At 52.6% G+C, this 14,516-nt stretch overlaps 1 protein-coding gene across 7 annotated transcripts in view; it reads right to left on the bottom strand.

Moving 5' to 3' along the window:
• The window catches only part of LRP1B (LDL receptor related protein 1B), a 646,717-nt gene that overhangs the window by 269,719 nt on the left and 362,482 nt on the right, over nt 1-14,516 (bottom strand). For all 7 annotated transcript variants that reach the window (XM_064154536.1, XM_064154527.1, XM_064154516.1 and 4 more), the window contains 2 exons: nt 13,271-13,399; nt 8,877-9,134 (listed from right to left, as the gene is read on the bottom strand). In XM_064154536.1, the coding sequence (XP_064010606.1) occupies nt 8,877-9,134; nt 13,271-13,399 (387 nt within the window). The remainder of the gene's footprint in view (nt 1-8,876; nt 9,135-13,270; nt 13,400-14,516) is intronic.

Consider the following 14,516-nt stretch of genomic DNA (forward strand, 5'->3'; position numbering starts at 1 on the left):
AACTGAGAGCTGAGATTTGTGCACTGTGCAAGGCAGAGCCAAATACAAGTGCCAGGCACCTCCAGATTTGCTTGCTTGCATTGACTGTGCACTCAGAAAATCCAAACCAAAGCAAACGAGAGACAATTATGTATTTATCAAGCACCACAGAGACCCTTGCCCAAAGAGCAATGCAAGCACCTTGGAGACAGGCCTTCTGCCTCCACCTGAGCCGAGCCTGGGACAACAAGAGCAGCCCTTTTCTTACACTAAACCAGCCAGCAGTGGTGGCAGCAGGTAAATAGCAGATAAAACACCCTTAAATGACAGGCTGTGAATCCCTGCAGAACTGCCTCTGCTGTGCCTCCCTTCTGCGAGCAATGCTCCTAATTAGCAGCCCAGACAACCTCACACTGCCACTCTGGCTGGGGACAGCTCAGCTGGCAGAGGTTCTTCTGTGCCCCTGCCACTGACATCAGTTTGCTGAATGCCATTAACAGAGCAGGAGTTGTATTAAAAATGTCTCAGCTCACCCAGCCACAGGCACTGGTGCCACTGCTCACCCAGCCACAGGCACTGGTGTCACTGCTCACCCAGCCACAGGCACGGGTGCCACTGCTCACCCAGCCACAGGCACTGGTGCCACTGTTCACCCAGCCACAGGCACTGGTGCCACTGTTCACCCAGCCACAGGCACTGGTGTCACTGCTCACCCAGCCACAGGCACTGGTGCCACTGTTCACCCAGCCACAGGCACTGGTGTCACTGCTCACCCAGCCACAGGCACTGGTGTCTCAGCTCACCCAGCCACAGGCACTGGTGTCTCAGCTCACCCAGCCACAGGCACTGGTGCCACTGCTCACCCAGCCACAGGCACTGGTGTCTCAGCTCACCCAGCCACAGGCACCGGTGCCACTGCTCACCCAGCCACAGGCACTGGTGTCTCAGCAGCCATGGCCTGGGTTTTTGCTGCAGTGTTTGAAAAATCACAGGGCAGAATCCATCTGTCTCCTTCCAGTGGCTCATCCTCGTGTGCCCAATGCACAGAGTCACAGCATGGCTCAGGCTGCAAGGGACTGCAGAGCTCAGCTCCTCCAACCTCCCAGCCATGCCCAGGGACACCTCTCAGCTACACTCAGCTGATCAAGGCCTCATCCAGCCTGGCCTGCAGCACCCCCAGCAAGGAAGCAGCCACAGCCTCCCTGAGCAGCCTGGGCCAGACTCTCACCACCCTCACACTCAACAACTTCTGCCTCAGCTCCACTCTAACCCTGCCCTGCCTCAGCTCCAAACCATTCCCCCTTGGCCTGGCTCCAGACCCCCTCAGCACAAGTCCCTCTGCAGCCTCCCTGCAGGATCCCTTCAGGCACTGGCAGCAGCTCTGAGGTGCCCCTGGAGCCTTCTCCCCTGCAGGCTGCACCCCCCCAGCTCCCTCAGCCTGTGCTCACAGCAGAGCTGCTCCAGCCTTCTCAGAGAGTGTTTGTAAACCATATAATGCAAACCCTACCCCACAGTAATGAAAGCATCCAGACTTCAAGCTCCTCAAAAGAAGGTTAAAAAAAAGAAGGAAGCTTTTCCTCTTGCTTGCTGGGGACCATAACTTACACTTCAGTAAGCAGGGTTATTGTCGACACTACCTTTGGTAGCCCTCCAAGCCTCCAGGACACGGTGAGATGCTGCTTTGCAAGGCCATCAGTGTGAGCATGTAGGCAATAGAAGTTTCCCCAAAGGGAAGAGCTGTGAAAAATATGAGCCTGATCTAAGCATTATGAATACTTCATGAGGGCATCTGACGGCTCCTGCAGCCAGAGTCTCTCACAGACACTGCCTCTCCAGCCACTCAGCTGCCACCCAGGCAGTGGACTAGATGCCAACTCAAACAGGTCACTCAAGGCCTCATCCAGCCTGGTCCTGAACACCTCCAGGCAGGTTGTGGAGCACAGAAGTACCCAATGGGATCAAAGATCACATCAAAGATCACATTCTGTGATTCTGTGCTCTACAGCCTCCCTGTGCAGCCTGTGCCAGTGTCTCACCACCCTCACTGCAAACAACTTCTTCCTAACATCCAGTTTCAATCTCCTCTCTGCCACTTCAAACCCATTCGTACTCACCCTGGCACTACAAGACCTCAATAGTCCCTCCCCAGCCCTCCTGAAGCCCCCTTCAGATCCTGCAAGGCCACTCCAAGGTCTCCTCCAAGCCTTCTCTTCTCCAGGCTGCACAGCCCCAACTCTCTCAGCCTGTCCTCAGAGCAGAGCTGCTGCAGCCCTCTGAGCATCTTCATGGCCTCCTCTGGACATATTTCTTCTTTGGGTCTCTCTCTCTTCTCAACCACACATTCAAAAGCTTCTCATCAATCTGCTGGGACTGTAAATCCAAGCCAGTTATTTACTGCAAAGCAGTTAAGTCATCCACTGCTCAAATCAGAGCATAATTCAGCCACAACAGGCACCCATCAGGCATGTGGCCTAAGGGAGCTGCTCTGGGGAAAAGGAGGAGGCTGCCTGAGGCTGGGGCTCTTCCTCAGCCTCCTCCCAGCACAGGCAGGAGCCTGCAACCTTCCACCTGCCCTGCACCACCTCCTGTACCTGCTACCAGCATCACAAACCAGGGGCACATCACAAGGCAGGCACTGGAGCCTTCTGCCATCAAAGTGCCCAGCAGCAGATGGTTACAGCTTTGAAGACCATCACTGGAGTTCCTTTTGCAACACTGAACTCTGCAAGGAAAATCACTTCCAGGCAAAGTTGGAACAGTTTAATGCCAGGGCAGGCAAGGGTGCTTTAAGGAACACTTTTTGGGGCACAGATGACCTCTGACAGCTCTTAAAGACAGGGCTAGGGAACAAAGGAGGCTCACACTGCATGGGTTTTGTAGAAGCACAGAAGGGCAGAGGTTGGAAGGGATCTCCAGAGATCACTCAGTCAAATGCCTCTACCAGAGCAGGATTCAGGCAGGCCTTGAAAACCTCCAGAGAGGGAGACCCCACCAGCTCTCTGCACAGCCTCTTTCAGTGCTCTGCCACCCTCAAAGTAAAGAAGTTCCTGCTCCTGTTAAGATGAACTTCCTCTGTTCAAGTTCGTGCCCATCACCTCTTGTGCTGCCAGTGGAGACCAGTGAGAAGAGCCTGGGCCCATTCTCCTGACACCCACCCATGAGCTATGTGTAAGCATTGACCAGACCCCCCTCAGCCTCCTCCTCTGCAGGCTGCACCCCCCCAGCTTCCTCAGCCTGTGCTCACAGCAGAGCTGCTCCAGCCCTTGAAGCACCTCTGTGGCCTCCTCTGGCCTCACTCCACAGCTCTGTGTCCTCCTCCTGCTAGGGACAGCAGCAGTGGAGGTAGGATTGGAGATGAGGTCTGAGCAGAGCCAAGGGACACAGTCCCCTCTCCTGCCCTGCTGCCCACACTGCTCTGGCTGCAGCCAGCACACAGCTGCCTGCTGGGCTGCAGGAGGGCACTGCTGGCTCCTGGGCAGCTGCTCAGCACCCAACACCCCCAAGGCTCTTCCTTCAGAGTTACTCTCAACCCACTCTGTACCCAGCCTAGATTTGAGCTCCCCCACATGAAGAGCTGGAATCATACACTTCAGTAAAACAGCAATGAAAGACATGCAGACAGTTCAAAAATGCCCCCAAAAGAGCCTCTGGAACCATGAGTGGTGTCAGGCATCCCCGCAGGCTCCTCAACCAGCTCATTATTTTTGCTCATGTAGTGTGACAGAGATTTTACACAATTACAGATTCAGACCATCCAGACTTCAGCAGCAGCTCCAGAGCTGTCATGGTGAACGCCTAACCCAACACATCAAACTGCAGCTGGTCTGTGGCACACTAATACAATGCAGGGCTCTTGTAGCTTCACACAGACAGGCCAACCCCTTTCACATGCTCTCCTCATTTGGTCACTTTCTGTAGGTCAGAGAACTTCTCCTGCCCCTCTGTTCTGCCTGCTGGGGCCACATCTGCAATATGGTGTCCAGTCTGGGGCCTCTGCATTCAAGAAGGACCTCAGGGAACTGCTGCAGAGAGGCCAGCCCAGAGCCCCCAAGCTGCTGCAGGCAGTGAACATCTCCTGTGAGGCCAGGCTGAGGGAGCTGGGGCTGGCAGCTGGCAGCAGAGCAGCCTGAGGGCTGCCCTCAGTGCTGAGCTAAAGCTGTGCAGGGCAGTGTCGGGAGGACACAGCCAGGCTCTGCCCAGGGGTGGCCAAGGGCAGGGCAAGGGGCACTGGGGGCAAGCTGGAGCAGAGGAGGAGCCGTGGGAACAGGAGGGGAAAGTTTGTCTGTGTGAGGGTGCTGGAGTCCCAGAGCAGGCTGCCCAGAGAGGTTGTGGAGTCGCTGTCCCTAGAGGTGTTGAAGCAAAGCCTGAATGGGGAACTTAGAATCACAGAATCAGCCAGGTTGGAAGAGAGCTCCAAGCTCACCCAGCCCAACCTAGCACCCAGCCCTGGCCAATCAAGCAGCCCATGGCATTAAGTGCCCCAGCCAGGCTCATTCATCAAGGAGAAATCTGATCTTTATTTCCCCTTTTCCCTGCAGCAGTCATCCACCCAAGTGTGAGCTGCAAAGCATCACAACTGCCAGAGGCCAGCAGCTCACACTCTTCTCACTGCTCAAGATATGGAAGCAGATGGTTCTTCCTGTCTGCAGCTAAGCTTTTAGCTCCTGGTAAAATCTTTCTGGCTTGGCCTTTGGTCTGTAGCTGCTCCAGTGAGCCACTTTTCATTTCACAGGCTCATAGGCTCACAGGATGTTAGGGGCTGGAAGGGACCCAAGGAGATCATCGAGTCCAACCCCCTGCCAGAGCAGCACAATCTTATCTAACACAGATCACTCAGGAACACATCCAGACAGGCCTGGAAAGGCTCCACAGAAGGAGACTCCACAGCCTCTCTGGGCAGCCTGTGCCAGGGATCTGGGACCCTTCCAGTCAAGAAGTTCCCCCTTGTGTTGAGGCAGAACCTCCTGTGCTGCAGCTTCCATCCATTGCTCCTTTTCCTATCCCAGGGAGCAGTGAGCAGAGCCTGTCCCCCACTCCTGGCAGCCCTCAGATATTGAAAAACATTGATCAAATCCCCTCTCAGTCTTCTCCAGACTAAGCAGCCCCAGGTCCCTCAGCCTCTCCTCATCAGCCATGCCCTCCAGTCCCCTCATTGTCCTCACAGCCCTCTGCTAGACCCTCTCCAGCCCATCCCTGTCCCTCTTAAACTGGGGAGGCCAAAACTGAACACAGTATTCAAGATGAGGTCTCGGCAGGGCAGAGTAGAGGGGGAGGAGAACCTCCCTTGATCTGCAGGACACACTCTTCTTAATGCACCCCAGGATCCCATTGGCCTTCTTGGCCACAAGGGCACATTGCTGTGCCATGGCTAACTTGTTAGCCACCAGCACCCCCAGGTCCCTCTCCACAGGGCTGCTCTCCAGCAGTCACCTCCCAGCCTGGACTGCTGCGGTTTGTTATCCCTCCCCAGGTGCAGGACTCTGCACTTGTCCCTGTTGAACCTCATCTGGTTCCTCTGTGCCCAGCTCTCAGTCTGCCCAGGGCTCTCTGGATGGCCTGCAGCTGTCTCAGCCAAGCCTCCCAGCCTGGTGTCAGCAGCAAACTTGCTGAGCAGACTCTGTCTGTCTGTCTGTGCCCTCATCAATGGCATTGCTGAAGGCACAGAGTGTCTGCTCAGCAAGCTAAGTGACCAGTTACAACACTGGATGTAAATGGTTTGGGTTTATAGCTTTGCTTCTGACCCCTTCTCTCCTAACAACCACCAGCACCACTTTGGAAGGAGCCTTTCAGTGTTGGGTTTGGGCTTCCTTCTTCAGTGTTGTGCAACTCTGCTTCTATAACGAGAAGAGCCCCTGGGAGGCAGAGAACTCCTGTCAGTGACATGACCCAAAGTGCACTATGCAGAAAGCTTCCTGACTTCTGCAATTGACTTTAGAGGCTGCTGCTTTAGTTTTGTTGTTGTGTTGTTTTTTTCTTTTTCATGAAGTCTTAATGAAGTATTTGCAATAATAAATTACTGTCTGGAAGTATTTGATGTCAATTAGTCTAACTGAAGTAAACTTGATTAGCATCACATGTGTCATGCATTTACAAAGCCATGTCTCCAGTTAGGGAAGAAAGCCATTAGCTATAGCATTAAAAATGGGAGATTTAGAAACAAAGCAATTAAGGAGCAGGAGAAAAATTCCTGAGTATGCAATTAGCTGATGGTGCCTAATGGTAAAACAGACATCAGATCTCTTCTTGCCACTGGAGAGAGTTCCCAAGACTGTGCACCTAACGCCTCATATTCATAACAGACCTCACTGACATGGGCAGAGCTGTTGGAGGGAGTCCAGAGGAGGCCACAAAGATGCTCCAAGGGCCCCCTGAGCATCTTGGTGGCCTCCTCTGGACTCCCTCCAACAGTTCCGTGTCCTGCTTGTGCTGGGGCCTTAGAACTGCAGGTGGGGTGAGTGTGGTGAGCTCATTAATTCCAGGCACTGTGCTCTTCTCAAACCCAGCACCCAGACTGAATTCTGCAAACAGATGCCCCAGTGCAGATCTGGATAGCACAGGGATTAGCAGTTCTCTGCACATGCAGGGGACAGAGGGAGAGGAATGCAGAGAAGTGGTGGAGAACTACAAACCACAGTGCTCAGGTCCATGCTGAGGAAGAGGAGGAGTGCCAGAACAAACATACACACACAGCTCAATACAAACCAGATTTGGCTAAGGACTGCATTAAGTTGACTGGTCTTTCTTACAGGGAAAGGAAATGAAATGTCAGTAACAGAGTGAGTTAAACAGGCACACTCAAATGCTGCCCCCGAGATTTTAGGGCTGTTTGCTCTATCTGAAGTGTGAAAATCCCCCCTGAACTGCAGGAGTTTGGGAAAAATAGTAGCATGAAATAGGAAGAAGTCTAAAAGCATCCCAAAGACCATGGTGAGAATCCTCTGCAGGTACAAGAGCCACAACCAGTGGTGACCAAGACAAAAACCAAGCTCCAAACCCAACTCCAAGCACCACTGATTGATTTTTAAATTATGCTTTCTATTCTAGTAAATATATAAAGAGGAAAAGAGTTAAAAAGCCCCTCCCCTGCTCTGCAGCAGTGAGCAGCTCTGGCAACAGCTGCCATGGCAGGCTATGGAGAAGACGTCGTTTTGACATGCACCTCTAACACTCCCAAGGAGACCTGTGATCTGACCAGATGGCCAGAGAGGCTGAGGTCTGCACAGAGCTATTCTCTCATGCTCATGACCCCTTCAAAGGATTTCCCCCAGTCTTAACTCCAGTCCTGGGCTCCACTCTAGAGATTTAGAAGCCTCTCACTACAACCATCATTGCACACCTCAGTGCTGTGGTTCCTGGGCTGCTCTGTGCACATCCCCTCTGTGAGAGGTGAGGGGAATGGCTTTTTTCTGTTGGACTGTGTGCTGCTTGGCAGTCTGCTGGGATGGGAATGTGTAAATGGGTCAACAGCTCCTTCAGCAGGTGACAGTGCTCCATGGATGGGAAGGCTGCTGAGGACTAATGCAGCCTTTGGGCAGAAGCAGGACCATGTGTTGAGGTCTGTCTAAAAAGTTCATCCTGAACTGCTAGAAGGGGCAGCAACTTACTGCCAGGGAGTCAGCAAAGGAGAGGTGGCCTTCCAGAGCTACCAGCCTGGAGTCAGCAAAGGAGAGGTGACCTTCCAGAGCTACCAGCCTGGAGTCAGCAAAGGAGAGGTGACCTTCCAGAGCTACCAGCCTGGAGTCAGCAAAGGAGAGGTGACCTTCCAGAACTCCAGCCTGGAGTCAGCAAAGGAGAGGTGACCTTCCGGAGCTACCAGCCTGGAGTCAGCAAAGGAGAGGTGGCCTTCCAGAGCTACCAGCCTGGAGTCAGCAAAGGAGAGGTGACCTTCCAGAGCTACCAGCCTGGAGTCAGCAAAGGAGAGGTGGCCTTCCAGAACTCCAGCCTGGAGTCAGCAAAGGAGAGGTGACCTTCCAGAGCTACCAGCCTGGAGTCAGCAAAGGAGAGGTGACCTTCCAGAACTCCAGCCTGGAGTCAGCAAAGGAGAGGTGGCCTTCCAGAACTCCAGCCTGGAGTCCAGCCACTCACTGCCCAGCCTGGATTTGTGCTTGGGATTGCTTTGACCCAGCTGCAGGACCCTGCACTTGGTCTTGTAGAACCTCCTGAGCTTGGCTTGTGCCCACCTCTGCAGCCTGTCCAGGTCCCTCTGGATGGATCCTGCCCTCCAGCCGGGCTGCTGCACCACACAGCTTGGAGTGCTCAGCAAACTTGTTGAGGCTGCATTCAGTGCCTCTGTCCATGGCACCAACAAAGGTGTTGAACAAGACTGGTCCCAGGACTGATCCCTGAGGGACTCCACTTGTCCCTGGCCTGTACTTGGCCATGGAGCCACTGACAGCCACTGCTTGTATATTGTGCTAAGCTGTGACTATAAAGCTTCATTCCTTAACTTCCAATTGGCTGAGCCTAGTCTGGGTGATTCACTGGGGGGGCAGGTAACTCCCAAGCCATCAGACACACCTCTGCCATTTGACAGCAACCATGCCAATGTGTCTCCTTCATTCGTTATCAGCCTTGGCCCAGCAGCAGGCAATCAGGTGCAAGCTCCACACAGCACTGCCTGCCTGAGGCAGGAGCCACTTCCACCTTTTCTCTCACACTGCTCTTTGCACAGTGTCTTTAGCCCATAAAACACTCATCTTTAAGCAGCTTTGCACAGGTACAAATGCTGCGGCTGCTGCTGGCTACATCCAGGAGTGAGGAGCAGCAAAGTGCTTCAGCATCAGCTGCAATATTCACTGCCTCAACACTGTTTGCTACACCAATGCCCAGAACACCTCCGAAGGCTCCTCCGACAGTTTGGCAAGGCAGACTCTGCTGAAAGACTGACAGATACTCACTGTGGAGATGCTGAGCAATGTTCACTATCCACTCCTCTGTCAACTTCCCAGCTTTTGTTATCCTGCCGCACTTCAGCTGGCTCGAAAGATCCCTTGATTCAACCCAGCAAACTGTGTCCTGCTTGTAGCTGTAGTCCAGAGTTAGAACTGCAGCTCCTTTCAGAGGAGCCTGGGCAGATGCTTTGCTTCCATTCAGATAGAGAACCTCGACTGCCTCCGAGCTGGCGACCAGCAGGAGGGGAGGTGCATCAGCAGGCTCTGCAAACAAAGGGAGGGAATTCAGAAGGTTAACAGACTGCATAGAGCAGGTTTGTCTTTTCATGTCCAGTGGAGCTCTGAATGTTCTTACCTGTATGTTTAGGAGAGATAATAAATTGGCTTTGGTTTTATTTCATAACCACCATCCATTCCCAATCCCCAGTCTCTTTCATCCTGCTGTTCTAATGGGTCACATCATTAAAGAAAATTAATTACCCTAGCTCCACAGCTCCTCTGTAATTCCAACTATCATTATTGCAACATTTCTCATGTCTAAAGTCACCAAATGAAATACAACTTATGCAAAAGACTCCTGGCCAGACTGCTGCCCCTTCTTACAGAGGGGAGGCCTGCAAGCTCTGCAGAACTGATCAGAAAACCACAGAACAGGCTGGCAGCTCCACTCTAACCCTGCTCTGCCTCAGCTCCAAACCATTCCCCCTCAGCCTGGCTTTGGACACCCTCAGGACAAGTCCCTCTGCAGCCTTCCTGCAGGATCCCTTCAGATACTCTAAGGTCCCCCTGGAGCCTTCTCTTCTCCAGGGTGCACACCCTCAGCAGAGCTTACAGCAGAGCTGCTGCAGCTCTAGCATCATCTTTGTGGCTTCTCTGGACTCACTCCAGCAGCTCTGAGTCCTTCTGCTGGGGACAGCAGCACTGGAGGCAGGATTGGAGGTGAGGTCTGAGCAGAGCTAAGGGGCACAATCCCCTCTCCTGCCCTGCTGCTTACACTCCTCTGGCTGCAGCCAGCACACAGCTGCCTGCTGGGATGCAGGAGAGCACTGCTGCCTCCCTCCCTGGAGGTGTTCAGGACCAGGTTGGATGAGGCCTTGAGTGATCTGTTCTAGTGGGAGGTGTCCCTGTCTACACTGGGGGGTGGAACTGCCTGCGCTTTGAGGTCCCTTCCAACCTGCACTCTTCTGGGACCCCACGATTCTGTTAATGTCTCAGACATAAGGGAATTGTGCAAAGGAATCAGCAGCAAACCTCCTGAGCAAGAGCTGTAATCAAACCTGGCTGCAGACTAAGGGACTGGTGGCACTGCCAAGAGGTTCTGCTCAGCAGGCACTGCTAAACGTTAAAAACACATCTGCTTGCTGGCAGAACTTGGCCAGAGCCTGGGCTTCAAATGGTATCTCTCAAGCAGCTCATACATGAAAGAGCTGAAGGGACTGAACCAGCTCATGGTGCTGCTTCTCCCAGCAGGGCAGGTGGCTGCTCCTTTCAGGTGCTGCTGAGAGACAGACTGATACCACAGCTACCTATTAAAAGCAAACACAAAAGAAGCAACACTCTTCCTTCTGCTAAAACTACACTAAACACATTCAAAGCTCCTACAAAAACAGTTTTTTAAACACTTAAAGCCTCTGACTGCATGGAAATAGGGAAGTTAGGAAAAGGGAAGGTAAAAATTCCTGCCTCCTCCCTCACAGAGAGTGTTCCACAACAGAAACCACACCGCTCAGCAGGTGAGTGGACAGGGCTAGGATGAGCCACAGTGAGGTGACAGCAGCTTCTCCAAGGACTGGACTTCCTGGGTGTGACTCCTCAACAAATTCTCTTCTCCTTTTCTCCTGTATGTTACTATTTTTTCATTCTCCAGGGAAGATAAGAAGTGAGTAGCTCTCTAATCCAGGAAAGTTTTATGATTCATCCCTCTTGACTTAAATGAAAGCATCTTCCTCTGAGTTATGTTTCAGATAGAGCAGAGGCAAAGATGAAAGCCCTGCATTCCCCCCCCAGATAAGTGATGTCACAACAAATCAGGAGAGAAGGTGTTTTGCCCTGCAGCAGTCCTGTCTCTCCTCTGCAGGCACAGCTTCACAAATACCAGCAAGTCTTCCCTCTTGCCTGATACAACAACAGAAAACAGATAAACCTCAGAATCCACTGCTTGCAAGCAGCCTGGAGCCCCTTAGAATCATAGGATCAACCAGCTTGGAAGAGACCTCCAAGTTCACCCAGCCCAACCTAGCACCCAGCCCTGGCCAAGCAACCAGACCATGGCACTAAGTGCCCCAGCCAGGCTTGGCTTCAACACCTCCAGGCACGGCCACTCCACCACCCCCCTGGGCAGCCCATTCCAATGCCAATCACTCTCTCTGCCAACAACTTCCATTCATGTGCAGTGCCTTTCCACAATCTACCCCCAAAGTGGGCTGCTTTATGTCAGAAGCCTCACAAGTTACCCGTGTGAGATGCTGCAAGCAAAGTGTGTTGTGAAAGCAGCTGAAGAGTGATGAACATTTGTGAAACACAGGAAAAGCTTTTTGGTTTCATCCTTCTAAGCTCCCCCTCCTTCCTTGCCATGGCAACTGTCTCTTACCACATGCCATTTCTCTCCAGACAGGCTATGCAGATAGAAAACATAGCAGGCACTTTGGGATGAAAGATGATAGTTTGTATTTTTTCCTCAGCTCTGTGATTTTGTGTCCTTAAATATTCTTTTCATGCAATTTCATGAGCTCCTTGCAATATTGGCACCAAACGTGGTAAACAAAGCAGGTCTAAAACTTTGCTTAGGAAATCTGTTTGGCTTTATCTTCATCTCAGAGCATGTCACAGAACTCTAGAATGGCTCAGCTTGGAAGGGACCTCAGAGCTCATCCCATCCAACCTCCCAGCCATGCCCAGGGGCACCTCTCAGCTACACTCAGCAGATCAAGGCCTCATCCAGCCTGGCCTGCAGCACCCCCAGCAAGGAGGCAGCCACAGCCTCCCTGGGCAGCCTGGAACAGACTCTCACCACCCTCACACTCAACAACTCCTTCCTCAGCTCCACTCTAACCCTGCTCTGCCTCAGCCTCAGTCCATTCCCCCTTGGCCTGGCTCAGACCCCCTCAGCACAAGTCCCTCTGCAGCCTTCCTGCAGGATCCCTGCAGGTGTTGGAAGGATGAGGCTCTTAGTGCCATGGTCTGGTTGATTGGCCAGGGCTGGGTGCTAGGTTGGGCTGGATGAGCTTGGAGGATCTGTTCCAAGCTGGTTGATTCTCTGATTCTAAGGCAGCTCTAGGTTCCCCTGCAGAGTTTAGAGAGAAGAGCTGCTGCTCTGCTGCTCCAGGGGAACAGCTCTTCTCTGTTTATCCCATGCATTTCATCAACACCTGCAGGACACTGACAACTGCCACTTGTCACAGCCTGCCAGAGGTAAGAGGGCAACTCAGAGCCTGATCTGCAGCCCATACTGGTGCCATGAGCATTTCCCAGTCCAGAGTTGTGTTCCTGATCCTCAATGCAGTGCAGCAGGAAGAATATTAAAATACTTTCACTCTGTGTGAACTTTCTTATCTCACAGCACCTGGCTGAGGGCTGCTAAAAAATTCCTCAGCTGCCTTGTGTGGATCAATACAAAGCTGAGTACAGGCAGTAAAAACCCTGGACCTCTTCCTGGTGCTCAGATCAGAGCAGATTTAGCAATGCTCTTCACATGAGGCAGCCTCAAAAAAAACTGGGAGACCTTCCTATGTCTTGATGCAGGGAGCAGAAACACCTAACAGACACCCAGCTTTAGCCCTGGCTGTTGACTCGTGGATATTGAATGGCTGCTGAAGGAGCTTTGGAGGGGTCTAAATATAAAACTGCTGTTAGCTCAGCAAGCTGAGTAAGTAAACCTTCACTGCAGACAGTTCACTGCTCTCCCCCAATACCCTCTCCAGCATCACTAATGAAAACATGCAGGGAGCAAGAGAAAGCCTCCGTGGGAATATGTATGGCAGGAAATTCACCCCCTGGGGTGCTGCAAGGACAAAACAGTCTCCTGTCTTCTTTTTATCCTAAGGGTACAATTACCTCGTGATCATTTCCTCTGTCTTCTCACTACCTGAGCTGCCTTCCCAGAATAAACAGCCTGGTTTGTTTGTCTGAGGAAAAGAAGTGATTTATTCATGGAGAGGGAGAGTGGGAACTGCTCTAGTCTTGGCTGAGTTGTGTATCTCCATTAATTAATAATAGCCAGATAATGACTGCTGGTGTCTGCCTTGCAGCACTGTCATAACATGGGAGAAGTTTGTTCTAGACTGGCTGTAGCAGGCAAGTCCATCTCCTCTGAGGCCTGCTCTGTCATTCTATGCTTACCCTCTGGACAGCCCCAAAGCCAAAACAGGTTCTCATGAAGGTAAAAAGATGTTCAAACTCACCACTTTTGGCCTTGCAGGATTTGTTATCAGGCTGCAGGACGTAACCCTCCACGCAGCTGCAAGTGTAGGATCCCTCTGTATTTGCACACATCTGGCTGCAGCTTCCATATACATCACATTCATTCACATCTGCAGGCACAGGGACCAGATTTTAGTGAGGGATAAGGAGGAAAAAAGAACAAAACACAACAGAATTCTGAGAGAACTAAAGTCATCCACTCCTTGGGGTGCTTTCTCTTTTCCAGCACCTGAAGGGATCCCACAGGAAGGCTGCAGAGGGACTTTGCATGAGGCTGTCTAGTGACAGGATAGGGGGGGAGTAGATCAGCTCTGAGGTCCCTTCCAACCTGAGCCATCCTAGGATTCTGTGATTCCCTTCTTAAGCCATGGCCTTATCACAGGTGTTGTCTGTCCCTCCACTGAGCAAAGAGAAGCTAGGACATTCCAAGTTTAATAGCTATTAACTCTGAAAAGTACAAGTTTTGTCTTCCCAACTAGTATCCTAGAGGGGTTTGTGTTGGAAGTGACCTCAAAGCTCAGCCAGTTCCAGCCCCCTGCCATAGGCAGGGACACTTCCCACTAGAACAGATTGCTCAAGGTCTCATCCAACATGGTCCTGAACACCTCCAGGGATGTTGTGGAGCACAGAATCACCCAATGTGATCACAAGTCCCTCTGCAGCCTTCCTGTAGGATCCCTTATGGCACTGGCAGGCAGCTGTGAGGTCCCCCTGGAGCCGCACAGCAGAGCTGCTCCAGCCCTTGCAGCATCTTTGTGGCCTCCTCCGGCCTCACTTCAGCAGCTCTGAGTCTTCCTTCTGCTGGGGACAGCAGCACTGGAAGCAGGATTGGAGGTGAGGTCTCAGCAGAGCAGAGCCAAGGGGCACAATCCCCTCTCTTGCCCTGCTGCCCACACTGCTCTGGCTGCAGCCAGCACACAGCTGCCTGCTGGGCTGCAGGAGGGCACTGCTGGCTCCTGGGGAGCTGCTCAGCACCCAACACCCCCAAGGCTCTTCCTTCAGCGCTGTTCTCAACCCACTCTGCACCCAGCCTGGATTTGTGTCTGGGAATGGACCAGCCCAGGTGCAGGACCCTAACTTTGAGTGGTTGAAGCTCATGCAGCTGGCACTGGCCCTCATGTCAAGAGGGCAGAGAGGTTCTTCAGAGCTACTGTGAAGAGCTCTGTTGCCCTGGTGTGGCAGCCCACCCCTGCCTGCTGCTGCCCCGGCCGTGTGGGCAGCAGCACT

The sequence above is a fragment of the Pogoniulus pusillus genome, chromosome 2 (genome assembly GCF_015220805.1).
Source record: "Pogoniulus pusillus isolate bPogPus1 chromosome 2, bPogPus1.pri, whole genome shotgun sequence".
In the NCBI taxonomy this organism is placed as follows: Eukaryota; Metazoa; Chordata; class Aves; order Piciformes; family Lybiidae; genus Pogoniulus; species Pogoniulus pusillus.